Genomic DNA, 13960 nt, shown 5'->3' with positions numbered 1-13960 from the left:
TTCTGCTGGAGTGCTAAACGCACCAATTCACGCTTTAAAAAGAAAAAGATTAATTTTCGTTCGACGCCTGAAAACCAGTCGGAGCTATCAGGCAAGCAAGTTTTTGCTGATTCGGCGATATTATCGAAACTTGACCGAGCGCGAGGTTTTGCACGAAGCTCGTATATATATAACTTTCGCGTGTGGAGGGCACGACGGAATGTGTACGATTTTTCTTAGCGGAATCTTGAAATCTGAACACTTGAAAATAATAAATAGGCGTTGGTTTTCAACCGAATAATAGTTTTGAAAAAATATGTCAGGAGCTTGACGGATCCATTTTTAAAAACGACACGAAAAACCATCGACGCAACTCTCCGTAAACGTGTTACACCTTCGTGTATACAATACGACAACAACAATACAAGACACATAACAGATTACGAGGCAAAGGGAAGATAATAAAAATCGCCAACCATAATGAATCATGTGCCGAGTGGGGTCGTTATAGCGCGTTAAACTATTTCGTAAGCTCCGATGCTTTTTACCGACCCTTCGGCGACCGAGAATGTAAATGGGTGGTGCTCTTTCCCTCTCTCGCTGCGTCTGACTATCTCTTTCATTCGATTACGCACGCTAAAACGTATATACTCGCGCACTTGAGCAATCAATTATATCAACGTCAATTCGCGTATAAATTTTGCCGAACATAAACACAGATCGAAATCTGGCTGTAATTAATCGAGCATCGAGTGCTTCGTTACAAGTCGTTTTTTGAGTACGTACAATTAGATGCGAACTTTTGACAATGAAAATCGCCGATCGATGCGTTGCAGGGAGAAGGGGGGTATACATGCAAATACATGAAAATACCCAAGAGGGATTATTGAGAAAGAGAATAAATCCTGGGCAAACTGCTGCGTGACATGGCCGCCGTTCGATGATCATGCGGTGCACAGAAGCAGCAGGAGCAGCAGCAGCGAGGCCATCTATTCGAGAATAAATTTCGTGCATCAGCCTGGCCGATCCACGCCAGCTCCCCGACAAATCGCTCGGGAAATGGAAAATGTCATGCGATGAAGCGTAGAATAAAACTCGACGATTTTTTGCACACTATCTCTCTTTCTGCCCCCTCCTCTCCTTCTTGAGCATATCGTGCACACAATGTATCTCGTTTGACTATGGATTCAGGGGGTTGCTCGATTGTCGCGTATTTGAATGCTAGATAGATTTTCCCATTGATTACGAACTGCGCTATGTTTCTCGAGGCAAGCGGCACAAATAGCCGCCAGCAGATTTCATTGTGAAAAATTTGACAATCGCGTCATCGATCGCTATTACAAAAATTGAATTCACGCCAGGATCCTGCAATCAGCTTCGGCGTTACAGCGTATTCGCGCGATTGAATTATCTCGTGAGACAGATGCTCGTAATCGAGGTCAAATCGAAGAACGACAATCGATGCTCGAAGAGATTCTTATCGCGACGACAATTTTCAAACTAATGCAGCTTGATACGTAAGTCATTTCTTTGCGACGCCGACGTGTACGACTTTGCCGTAAGCGCGCGATTGATTATTTTATTTCCGATTGTATGCGAAGGGAAGGGTTATTATTCCAACGGTCGAACGCTCGAATTGATAACAAACGAGGAGTTTTGACTTATTGCTTCGCGGCAGAGCATAAATCCCTTTTGACGCATCGATCGTCTATACGCGCGGGTGTATATCGTGCGCATGAATGTGTCACTCTTTCGCTTTAAACATTATACACATTAGCAGCGTCGGTAGTAGAGCAGTAGCTGCAGTAGGCAGTGGCGCAATTAGTATGTACGTCGTCTTGCTGGATCGTTCACACGTTTTTTATAATCGAATTACTGGTCGCTCAAAGGCGAGGCGCAATAATAACGGTGGCTTTCGGGGGTAGTAGTGAAGAATCACACGTATACACACATGCGGAGCTAGCGAGCGAGACGGCGCACAAAAGCGAGCTCGGTATATGTATACGGTGTCAATGATTGCGGCTGTCTTATCTCTACGAGACGATAAATAGGTCGAGCGACGCTGCTACATTTATATACATGCACAGTTTGACGTCAGTCTCTCTCTCTTCCAGCGGTATGTATGTGTTTGTGTGTGCGAGCTTGCAAAAAGACTCTCGTGTGTTGTTATACGTGTGTGCAAGGATCTAACCGGCCTTGCTTGCAGCGCCGGAGGATGGAGCATCGAATCGGCAACGCATCTCTGACTCGTCGTCGGAAAAGTTTTGCATCAAGGCAAAGAATTCAGCTAATATCTTTCCGATTTCGAGCCTTCGAGTAGTTTGAACGTGATCAAGGCGTTTCACCTCTATCTCGAGAGAAAAAAAATCGAGCGACTCGAAAGAATCGAAAAAGAACTCGGCGATGAACCTTTTGATTTATCGATGAAAAAAACTTCCATCTAGAGTTGCAACTGGGCTCGAGACGTTTAATTTCGATGAAAATTAATGGAGCTGGCTCAGGAAGTCGAACAAACGCGAGTCATCAAGCACCCATAATAGTCAATCATCGTCTCTTATATTATATATATGAAATATGTATAATATACGCGAGCCACACGCGACATTACATGCGCAACTTCCGCATCCTGAATTGATGCGCCCACAGCGAATTAAGCTCGCTGCGGACAAGAAACGACTTCTGTATTTCTCTTCATTATATTCTCGAGGAATTCTATTGAAGAAACCAGCTTTAAGGGCTACACAAAAGGTTGGTATCACCGGTTTGCACTGGTTCGCGTTATACTTTGCTGCGCGCTCGCGCAATAAAATGGCAACCGAGGCTGCAGCAGCCGCCAGGCCAAGTGTCCGCAGCGAGCGCAAAAATGTTAACGTTTGCTTGAAGTATTCATAAAAAAAACTCGGGCCTTATATACGCAGCTGGTAATTACTGTTGTGCGTTGGCGCAAATTTCTCCCTTGTAATGAGATTATAATATAATTAACGACGCTCAGTTTCTTCCTCGTTTTATGCGAGCTTTATTACCTATGCTCTCGGCGCCTCTTTTTCTTCTTTTTCCAGCGTTCGACTTGCGCTCGCGAGCTTTATTAACAATAAGAAAACTTTTCATTTTCTCAAAAGTCCGGCGAAATGTTGATTTCATGTTTTTCTTGCTGGATTTTTTTTTGCTGTCCCCAGTGAAATGATTACAAAGCTTATGAGCTATAGTGTTTTTTTCTCATTTCCCCTCTTTCTCATTTTATTAAAAAAGTTGAGTCTCGAATGAAGCACGAAAACTGATGAAAATTATGTCTCCGACCAGTTTGTTTCTTCGGAGCGATCGCAGAAACGAGCATAATTCGACGTTAATGCCGTCTCTCGATCAAAGCACAACGTATGCACGCGGGAAAAAATAAGCAACAGCACAGAGAAACGATCGAGGCTCGGCTAGTGCGTTCCGCACGTGCTGTTTGCAGAGGCTTATATATTATTATCCACGTATAGCGACCCCTCTAAACAACAACTCGGAGCGCGGGTTTTTTTCCCCCCACCTGCGTCGTCGTCGTTGACGTTGTTGTAGCGGTCGAACGGAGAGATAGAAAGAAAAAAAAACACACACACAGAGGCGAATCAAACTGACCATAGATATACGTATGCGCGAGGTGGGCAGTAGGCAAGGTGTACACATATAATAGCAGTGGCTCAGAGAGCACGCGATATGTATCCCTCTTCCTGCCCCCCTCCTCGACTTTGTTGCTATGTGTGTGTGTGTGTTCTCATGCGTGCAGGCGCGCGCTTCAGCCCCCGCAAGCAGAAGCCCCCGCCGAGTATTACGCGCGCGAGCAGCACGGCCAAGGTATTAACTAGGTGTGGCGTGACTCGACTTTGCCCGCTGAACTTTTCAACCTCTTCTATATCTGACTCTCTCTCTCTCTCTCTCTCTGTATGTATATGTCTCCATGCGCCGTGCGTACACGCGCTTACGTAACGAATCTCTTATTTCACTGGCATTTTATTTTTTGCAGAAAATAACGAAAAACGTCGCTTTGATTAAATGACGCGAGCGGCTGACGAGCCCGAGTTCGACAATAACTCCGTAATCTCGATAATGGCCTGAATTTGGCGCATCGAGTCGCCGATAAAAAGCGACGATTAGCATATATGCAGTATATAACTCGTCGTCGTCTGCGCGTTGCCTCGGGTTGTGGAAGGTATTACGTAAAACTGGAAAACAATGCGGGACGTACACACGTACATAAATTTCTCCATCAAACCTTGGCTGGCTGGCTGGTGTGCTGTACATAAAGGCAGTGTACGAAGAACATGGATATACACACACCCGCACAAACTGGGATATAGACGGAAAATAGAAAAACCCGCGCTAGAGCGAGTATATAGTCGGTGGCACTGCTGCTGCTATTGCTGGTCGTGTCGCGCCAGTACGTCGCCGCGAGGCCAATGAACCTCTTTTCAACCCCCTCCGCAGCGCTGCTATAGATATACACAAGAGTAAGCGTGTGTATATATACGCGGCTGGATGCGCTAGAGTTGCTGCAAACTGAAGACCCAGCGGTGCTGCTGCTGCTACTGCTGCTCCGTTGCTATATAGTTTGTGCTTGCTGCTGCCTGAGAATTAAGCTAAAACGGATGTCTTTAGACGCAACAATTAAAATAGAGAGAGAGAACGAGGGATGGGATTTCTCGTTGGCTCGCTCGTTCGTGTTTCGGCGCGCCACCGGTGCGCACGAGCTTTTCTCCAGAAGCACTTGTCCGTTGCTCAACTTATTGAAACGTTGCGTTACGTCAGTGCAGAGGGAAAAGCTCGACGCCCGTCTCGAAGAGAAAATATTATGTATACGGATCGGACCACAGCGACGAGTCGTTGCAACCGCGCTGACGACTAGCGGGCAAAAGTTGACACTTATATCCCCCGTGTGCCATGTGTGCTATGTGAGGAAGAGCAGCGAGAATCGGAGTATCGTGTAATTAACCAAGTGGACTGCGATTAAAGTCTCTTCCGTGGCAATTCGTTACGAGGCGCTAATTGAATTTTCCCTTTTTACAGGCTCGTTATTGAACAACTCCGTGGCATAAAGTTGTTAGCCAAGTAATAACCGCGTCAACGATACCGACGAGTAGCAACAGCAGTAGAGAGTTTTTATAAATTTTCCCAGCGAATCGACGGCAAATCGATTTCTTCCGTCCTTTTCCGTCCGCCCACATAAGCAACGATCAATTATATAATAAAAGAAAAATCAATAGAGAGACGGACAGACGTTTTAATTATATAGCGTCGATAGGCGCGAGCGCGCGACAAAATTGAAAAAGTAGCTTACTCCGGAGAAAGATAATCGCTCGAACTCGAGTCGCTGAATACACTGCCGACGGGGTGCGTGTAGACAAATATATACGCAATGATATTCCATCGGACTGGAGAAGAAACAGTCCATGATTGAGCACTTGGTGAGTCAGGAATAAAAGAAATTCCGGTGAATCGAAATTTTCACCCTCCCCCCTGAAGCCAAGGCGAGGCCAGTAAAGACGATGGATGTCATCGACCTGGCGTGGCAATACAGTTAGTCTACTTTTAGTACAAAGCACTTTCTATAGAAAGCATAGATTTTATCGTATTTTCGTTCGAATTTAAGATCTCGTCGATAGATATCGAGCTTGCAGTGTATATAGGGAATACACGTTAATTGACGTAAAAAAAATCGACACGAGTAGAGGTAAATGTCAATAATTTCGACGATACGAAGAAAAAACAAGGTGTACGTACAGATTTTGATTAATTTTTGAATAAATCAAGGGGAGCGAGTGGAAAATGCACAGATTAGCAGACTCGTTATAAAAAGAGAAGGGAAAACGAGATGGGTAAAAAAGATGCACAGGCTAGTCGCGCAGAGATGCACGGATATAATAATAATAAAATAGGCGCGACCGCGTTATCGGACAAATCGAAATGCCAGATGAATTATAAATAGGTTACGATCGATAAGCGTTAGGATAGGCGGGGGTTGGCGGATATACTGGAAAGGCAGCAGCAGTGCACGCGAGAGAGAGAGAGAGAGAGAGAGAAGCACAGTGGCGGCGGTCGCACCAGCCGTCGTCAGCGCCACCTATATACAGTGTAAGCACCATCCCAACTCGAGTTGGATATGCCGCTGCTGCTGCTGCCTCGCAGTTTACTCTTTCGCTCTACTCTCTGCAGCTCTACCCTTAGAGCTCTATCGTATATATATATATACGAGCCCTGCCATGTATATAGATTATAATGCAGCTCGTCGAGTATCTGTCTCTCCTCTCTCTGGCTGCATGCAGCGCGAGTATAAGTATCTGGCAAAGAGACGCCTCGACTGCTGCTGCTGCTACTGCTTCGTGGGCGATTTTTTGTTTTCAACGCCGAGAGAGAAAAAAGAGAGACACTCACACACACACACACACACACACACACACACACACACATACGCGAGACACGTTTGGAAGAGCGGCAGCGCGCGCGAGCGACTCGCATGTGGGTCAACAAGAGACTTGGTCAAAGCTCGTAATGTATACATACGTGTACATCACCTACACACACACACAAATCCACACATTGCGGACACATTGACGAGCGTTTTGTCTCTTTAAAGAGCTCGAGTGATATGCTTTCTTATTTGGCTCCCCTTCGCGCGAGCTTTCTATCTCTCTCCCTTTTGCAATGTTATATTTTTTCCAGTTTTCGTATACGTTATAGAGTTTGTCTGCGGGAGCGATTTCCAGCGGCTCCGCGTGCTCGTCGCAACGGGGGGTGCGCGCACTTAACGAAGATGATTCATTTAGGGAATTACGTGATTGATCATAATAGCGCACAGCTCGACTCGCACTGAATCACATCGCGCGGAGCCATATAGTATAACGCACTGCTTTGTCTGCGTGGACTGAGACTATATAGCATTACGAGTATACTACAGCTTCTCTGCGTGAGCGTATGCCTGAATAGTTTCGTCGACAGCCTCGGCGCGTAATTTTTCCAAATATTCGCGTCCTGTACGCTGCGCACGGATTGATTACGGGCGCTCCGCGGCGCATTGTTGCAGTATCGGAACGTGTGTACAGAAACACGAAAAAAAAAAACTATGCCATCGCGATAATAAAGGCGGCAATGCTGCAGCAGCACTCCCACATGTGCGCGGAGCGAGCTGCCTACACCGCCGGGCAAGGCCGTTTTTGCATTGCCAGTCGCAGCAGTTGGCTCCAAAGGCGAGCGCATAAACGAACCGACGAGCGACGTATTCTATGACTTTGACATTGTCGCTTTCCAGACAATTCACGTGTGTGGATTTCTTCTCGCTGCTTGGGTCGCGTTTCGTGTTATATGCCGAGCCGCCGTCGAATGCCTAATGTCGAAACTTGCACCGGGACTGCGGTACAACGCGCGGCACTGCAGTCTAATTAACATACTTTAGCTCGCTAATCCGTTAGCTGCGTGAAATTTCAGCCTTATCTCATTAAAATTCCGTACTTTTTTGGCTAAGAAGAGATTAGATTTTATATTGCCCTTATCTGTACGTGTTTCAAGAACTACGCACGATCGAATTTGCTCTTTCGCCAAGTAGTCACCTCTTATCAGTCACAACGTCGAATTCACGTCATCTTCGAAAGAGCTATCAGAGGGTAACGAGCCCGAACATTTGCGTACGAGCAAACATCGTCGCATCGTCCGAAGAGTATGGCGTAGGTATGTACACATGTGACGCGAGAGACACGCGCGTCAGCAGGGCACTTTTGCGCGCGGGACAGAGATAACGCGCGCTCTGCGTACGCGGAAACGATCGCGAGCGCGCTCGCACTCGCCGCCGCACAATGTACCGGGAGATCAGGCGAGAAAATGTCAATGAATGGATACAAAAAAAAAAAGAAAAAAGAAGAAGCGAATATCGTGTGCGACGTCTATGAAAAGTACCGAGCGCTCCGTACGGATATACGCGTACCTTGTCTGTGTGCGCGTCTATGTACGCAGCTTGCTGGGCCCCTAGTTCTATATAAACGTACAGTAGCCGTTCTCTTTTAAAAGGATCGACCTTTTCAATCGACTAGCCGTCCTTGGACACCGACTGGGCTTTTATAATACCACATGTAAACTATCTCTATTTCCATCTGTCGAGTGCACAAGCGGATGCGACTGGCACTTATTTCGTCTAGGCATGGACGACTTTTGTAACTATTATGATAAATTCGTACTTTTAGGGGCGCGCGTAATACGCATCCATATCTTCATTTTAATTCGAGCATGTCTAATTCCAAAGTTAACGACGCGGAAGAACGGAGCCGCGATGCCGCTCGCGCGCGCCTTCACAAAGACCGACCGAGTCGATAAAGCAATTTACCCGAGACATAATTGAAATTTAAAACAAGCGATCCCATACGAGCTGAAAATGCCAGAGCGAGATGCGATCGAGAGCGTTGCCAAAAAAGAAAACGAGCGAATCCCGACGCAGAGATTATACTCGTGGCGCTTGCACCGATACTCAATGGAGCGTTTGGCGAGTGTCAGGGTCGAGTTGCTAATTGATTTGATTATTCTCTCTTATCAACTTTCCTGCCCTTAATTCGGCTCAATTTGAAGTCAAAACTGCATTATGTAAGTAAATCTACGCAATTACTTTTTCAATTTACGCGCAGAGTTGCTGCGGATGCTCGCTGCATTGAGCAAATTTTTTAATCCAACATTTTATGAACTTCCAATAACGTAAGAAATTAATCGAATACTTACATTTCGGTATTTAATTCATTCAAACTAAAGATGACTACGTAAAATAATGGGCTCAATGAATAAGCTCAAAATCAATATTTAAAATTCTATCATTTGGCATGACAAATTGTTTAATCTTCAACGTTAGGAGAGATAAAAAGCAAAAAATTCAAAGCAAATAACTCAAGACGAGTCCACAGCTCGATTTTTCCCGTCTCAAAAATTTTTAAATATTGTTGTATTGATAGGTGTTTGCGCAATCTTCCACTTTCACGCTGAATAAATTATTCATTTTTTCCGAGAATCAATGATTTATACAAAAGAGAACCAGTGTGCAAAATCTTCCAATGAAGAAGGTTTAACGTCGAGGAAAAAAAGTAACAGCAGACGAGACTCGACGACAAGGTGATGAGCAACAAAAACGACTCTGTCAATTGTGTCGAGCAGCTGTGTGGATATCACGAGAGCCAAGATATTCCGAGGCCTACTTGATTAACGGGGTACACGAGATTTCATTTTCACCGGTCGATGCCTAAAATGTGCGTCTTCTTGCATTCTCCCCTACGTAAAGCAGCTCGAGTAACGCAAAGCATACACGCGCACGAGGCTCTCGTCGGTTCAGCCAACTGGAAAACGTCCGTGCATCGTTGAATTCGCGCGGCTTTACATCTCTCGTGTTTTGCTCGATCTACATTATACGCATACATATGTAATTTATAAATATATACGTAGGCGCATATGCATCGCTCAAGCGCGTTTCGTGGAGAGATAGAGAAAGAGAGAGAGCGCGCAAGAGAGCGTCCCTTTCTCCTCATCGCCGTAAGAGACTCTACATATAGAGCGAGTACAGTGCAACGAGAGCACCCAAGGCAAAAATCGATATCACATAAATTCCCTCTGTCAGTGCTGCTCTGGGATATGCCGCGCGTCCGACACTCTTTTCTCAATGTCTCGAGGATGAATGGTTTTTACCCGAGCCACGCACGCGTAAACTCGGCTGCTGCTTTTCTGTTCTAATAAAAATTTCCCATGGATTTTCCATTAGAACAAGAGAGAGCAGCGCGCGCGAGAGAGCTGCGTGTGACGTACGTACGCACTGGCGCAAGCTTTAAAGCTCATTTCTCGCGCGAGAAGCTTGCGATGCACGCACAGCCGCACGACGCGTGTATATAGAGCACACGAATAAGAAGCAGAGAGAGAGAGAAAGAGAGAGAATGCAGTCTGCTCCGGATCAGAGGGAGCGCGCCTGCGCCGAGTCTAGCAGACGTCGTTGCTAGTCGCTACTGCTGCTGCTGCTGCTGCTGACAGAGCGAACAGGCATGGCTGCTACTTCTGCTGCTACTGCTCCAAGGCAGTCTGCGCGTGCTCTTCGCCTGATTATTGCATAGAATGTAGAGCTCCGCTGCTCGCAGCCTTTATTACACGTATGCGCATATATTGTCGGTCTCTCTTTCGATTTTATTTTTTTTTTCCTCTCCATCACAGCGAAAAAGCTTCCGCGATCGGCCTAATCTGTTCTCACCCATCGAAATGTCAGCTTTTTATTCGGTTTTTCCGCTAGTCGTCCGAAACAAAGGTCGTGCCGCGGCGGCGAGCTGCTGCTGCAGCGGTCGCGCCGCGCGACTATGCGATTACGCAATAGATAGACACACACACACGCTCCCGCGCGCGCGCGCGCGCCTAGCACCGAGATGCATTGCAAGCACCACACACATAGACAGGCAGCGGGAGGCGAGAGAGGAAAACTCGGACCGATCGATCGGCCGTTTCCCGTTCTATGTATTTCGTCGGTGGCGTGTCTGTGTGTGTGTGTGTGTACGAGTGTTTCTATGCATTCGTGCGTGGTCTCTTCTCTTCCCGTGTGTACGTGTGTGTGTGTGTGTGTGACTCTGCGTAGAATGCATATTCTCTCTGGTGGAGGCACCCGCGCTCCGATTCACGACCTTGAGACAACGCGCTTCAACGCGCGGGCGCGCGCAACGCAAGCCCGCTCGCTCGCGTTCTTTTTGTTTCGTGCAAAAAAAAAGGTGCAGCTTCTGTTCTGGCTGCATAAGTGGGGAAAATAAGTGGAAAGCTGTTTGTCCAGCTTCTGGCAACGTTGCAGGACGAATTCGTAGACAAGATTGTACATTTTACATAAGTCCTGCGTGAAAAATTTTACCAGAGTCTATTGTTGTATGTCACTAGATAAATAAGCAATATTGAAACGAAATGATAACATGGCGTACTAAGAGAAATAAAAAATAACTCAAAACTGTGCCTAGTATAATCAACATCTATGATACCAAATAAATCATAATATACTCAAAGAACTGTGCTACAATAACGAAACATAACAAGTTGCCTATTGCCTTAGGGCAAAATAAAAATGTAGGTGCATACTCTTGAACTACGGTACAGCAAAACGTCTAGAGTGATAAATTATTGAAGAATCATTACCATGACTGGTTGAGCTGATGGTCGTACAGACTCTTCGGAAATCTAATTAACGTAGGAAAGCTGCCTGCGCAGAGGAGCTTTCTCACAAAACACGTCAGCCGCACTCACGACGACGACGACGACTACACGCACTTCTGTACACGAGACTTTTATGTCTTAATTCTAGATTAGATCATTCCCTACTTGAATCAACAACTTTACACCATCGACACACTTGACTGTTTAATTTTCTTTCTTTTTATTTTTTTGTCACGAATCGTATACTGTTATACTGATGAGGTAGCTGGTCGTCGTCGCCGTACTCTTCAGTTGTCGTTCAATGTCGGTTATTCAAGAGCTACCGAACGAGCTCTATGCTACACTGCTGGTGCTGGTGCTGCTGGTGCTTCAGCTCTGCGCCAATCACTGAGGACATTCGGGGGGGACCAATTATAACACCACGCATGGATTGCACAAAATTTTCATAGATAGGATATCATAATTCAATATCATCGACGAAGACGGAGAATCCGCAAAAGATTTCCACTCGTCTTCACGAGCAAAAAGCTTCAGCCGATTCTCTCGTGTATATGTGTATATTATGTGTGCTCAACAGCACAGCGAAAGCATCGCAAGCACGCGCACAACAAGCACACTCACACGACAAAAGCAATCGTTTCCTTATTATCCGGAATAAGAATGATAAAAATCAAGTACTATTCGCACTCATTTTGGGGGGAAAGGCCCGTTTCCGAGGAAAGTCGGTCGTGGAGAAATTGATATAGAGAGAGCTGGACGAACGACGTGCTGCTGCTGGCAAGCGCTGCAGTTGTCGCTCGCGGACTGAAGCCCGAGCTTGCACGAGTGGTGCACCGGCGGATTTGCAACCCCCCCGCTGCTGTACTGCCACGAGATATCGCCACCCCGTTGTCGCAGGCGCGAGGCGCGACTTACATAAGGATAGCGCGAGACGTATAGTGTTAGGGAGCGAGCAAAGAGTCGACGATATACATGTATAAACGACGACGACGACGACGACGACGACGACGACGACGAGCCCAGCGAAGCTGCTACGTGAATCCACGATCAATCTGGTGGCCACGCGCGCACACTGCAACCCCCGTGTTGTCCGCGAGTCACGTGATCGATCGATTCTTCAGACTCGACGGCGAGGCTAGCGAGAGAGAAACGAGAGAGCTGTGCGACCGCACGTATATACATGTAGAAATATCTCTTGCTCTCCCAGTGCTGCTTTGTGTGAGTGTGTGTATATACGTGAAAATATACCGCACACGTACGCTATACGGAGGACTGGCTACGGATGGAATTCGCGGAGGCTGGAAAAGTTGGCGCTAGGCTAGGGCGCGCTAGGCCACACTAGGCCACACTTGGCACTCGATGCAGCTACCACGACGCGACGAGCTTTCAGCGCGATTACGTCGATGTCTACGTCACTGTTTAATGCAGCTTTCGGCTTTTTAAAACTCGGTTATTCGATGCAATCGCGCGGGCTCGCGTCGTCACGATTCGCGTCAGCAACTATACGATGTACAGCGATGTACGTTACACACCAGCCAGCTCGATATGTCGAGAGCTTTGAAGCGTAAAAGCTCGATTGCAACGCGAAGCTTTCCGAGTCGGAGCCTTTCGATCGGCGAAATGGCCAACTCTCTTTTGCGGGAAACACGACCACGCGGTTCGCGGTTTCTTCTCGTCGCAAGCACGACTCGTCACGCACAGAACCATCAGCATTCGGAGAGATTATTATCGCAACAGATGCCACGAGTATTGCGTTGAGCGTGTCTAGCAGCTTCGCAGCAGTAGCAGAGCATCTATGTATATATATAGAGAGAGAGAGTATCTTTGACAAGCGAGTCGTCGTCAATGAGTTATTTTTGTGTCACTGCCCATGTCATTGAAAGCATAGTAGTCGAGTTCTCGTTTGCGGTGTGTATGTCTGCTGCTGCTGCTGCTACTGCTGCCGCGCCTCTCGCTGCTCTGAACTATATTCACGAGAGTCCGAGCGAGCAGCGATGCTGCATGCTGAACGCGAAACGAATGGCCCTAACCTTCGCTCGACTAGGATGATTCGAAACACTTGTCACGACACACGTCAACAGAACAACACACGTTGTGCACTTGATATACACCGCCGTTATCGGGAAAATATTATGTCCAACTTGCACGGTAGCACTCTGTTAGAGATCGTCCACACTTGGCACGTATTTGCACATTCCTGAAATCCTTGAACGCCAGCTATTTCAATTCGACACATGCATCCTCGAGAGAGGTAATTGTTCTCTCCGCAGATCCGCGACGAACGATATACAAGCATACAGAGAAAGTGCATCGATATTATACGCGCGTGGGCCTACTACGTGATCAAGAAGTCGTTCTCCGAGGCACACTCACGCGTCATCGTCGCTCGCAAGCTCGCACACACGTATACGTACACGCGAGCAGCTTTCGTCTGTAGCTACTGCTGGGGTTTTATACATATATACACGTATAGGTCGCGCGATGACGTTTACAGGGCCAGCTACTACTGGTCGGTGGCTAGAACGCGAACCGACCGATTTATTCCGAGAGATTATAACGAGGGTGTGGACTCGTGTGCCTGCTGCCATTGCACCGCAATGCTTCGTGTACGTGTGTCTGTGTGCGTATTATATGTGCGTGTGAGGGACCCGTGGCACGTATTATGACTATATACACACATATTCAATTTATTCAGGCGATAAGTATCGCGAGAAAAGCGAATTATAATGACGTCAAGTTTGCGGAGTATTATATATACTTTTTATAGGCCATGATATAGAAAGATGTTAGGTAATCGGTATACTGAATGTGT

The 13960-nt window shown here is 46.7% G+C and overlaps 1 protein-coding gene across 9 annotated transcripts in view; it reads right to left on the bottom strand.

Moving 5' to 3' along the window:
• Positions 1–13960, bottom strand: part of LOC106656171 (sodium/potassium-transporting ATPase subunit alpha) — an 86606-nt gene that overhangs the window by 39543 nt on the left and 33103 nt on the right. Inside the window, exons 1-2 of one of the 9 annotated variants that reach the window (XM_014376872.2) lie at positions 11770–11966; positions 11131–11535 (exon numbers count right to left, since the gene is read on the bottom strand). The exons of 5 other annotated variants lie outside the window; for them this stretch is intronic. In XM_014376872.2, coding sequence (XP_014232358.1) covers positions 11131–11133 — 3 coding nt within the window. In that variant the 5' untranslated portion in view covers positions 11134–11535; positions 11770–11966. Of the gene's footprint in view, positions 1–11130; positions 11536–11769; positions 11967–13960 lie in introns of those variants that run through there. 3 more of the 9 variants (XM_014376874.2, XM_014376875.2, XM_014376873.2) reach the window with 3 other exon arrangements.

The sequence above is a fragment of the Trichogramma pretiosum genome, unplaced genomic scaffold (genome assembly GCF_000599845.2).
Source record: "Trichogramma pretiosum strain Unisexual culture from Peru unplaced genomic scaffold, Tpre_2.0 scaffold72, whole genome shotgun sequence".
Lineage (NCBI taxonomy): Eukaryota > Metazoa > Arthropoda > Insecta > Hymenoptera > Trichogrammatidae > Trichogramma > Trichogramma pretiosum.
This window is presented reverse-complemented; position numbering and strand designations above follow the sequence as displayed.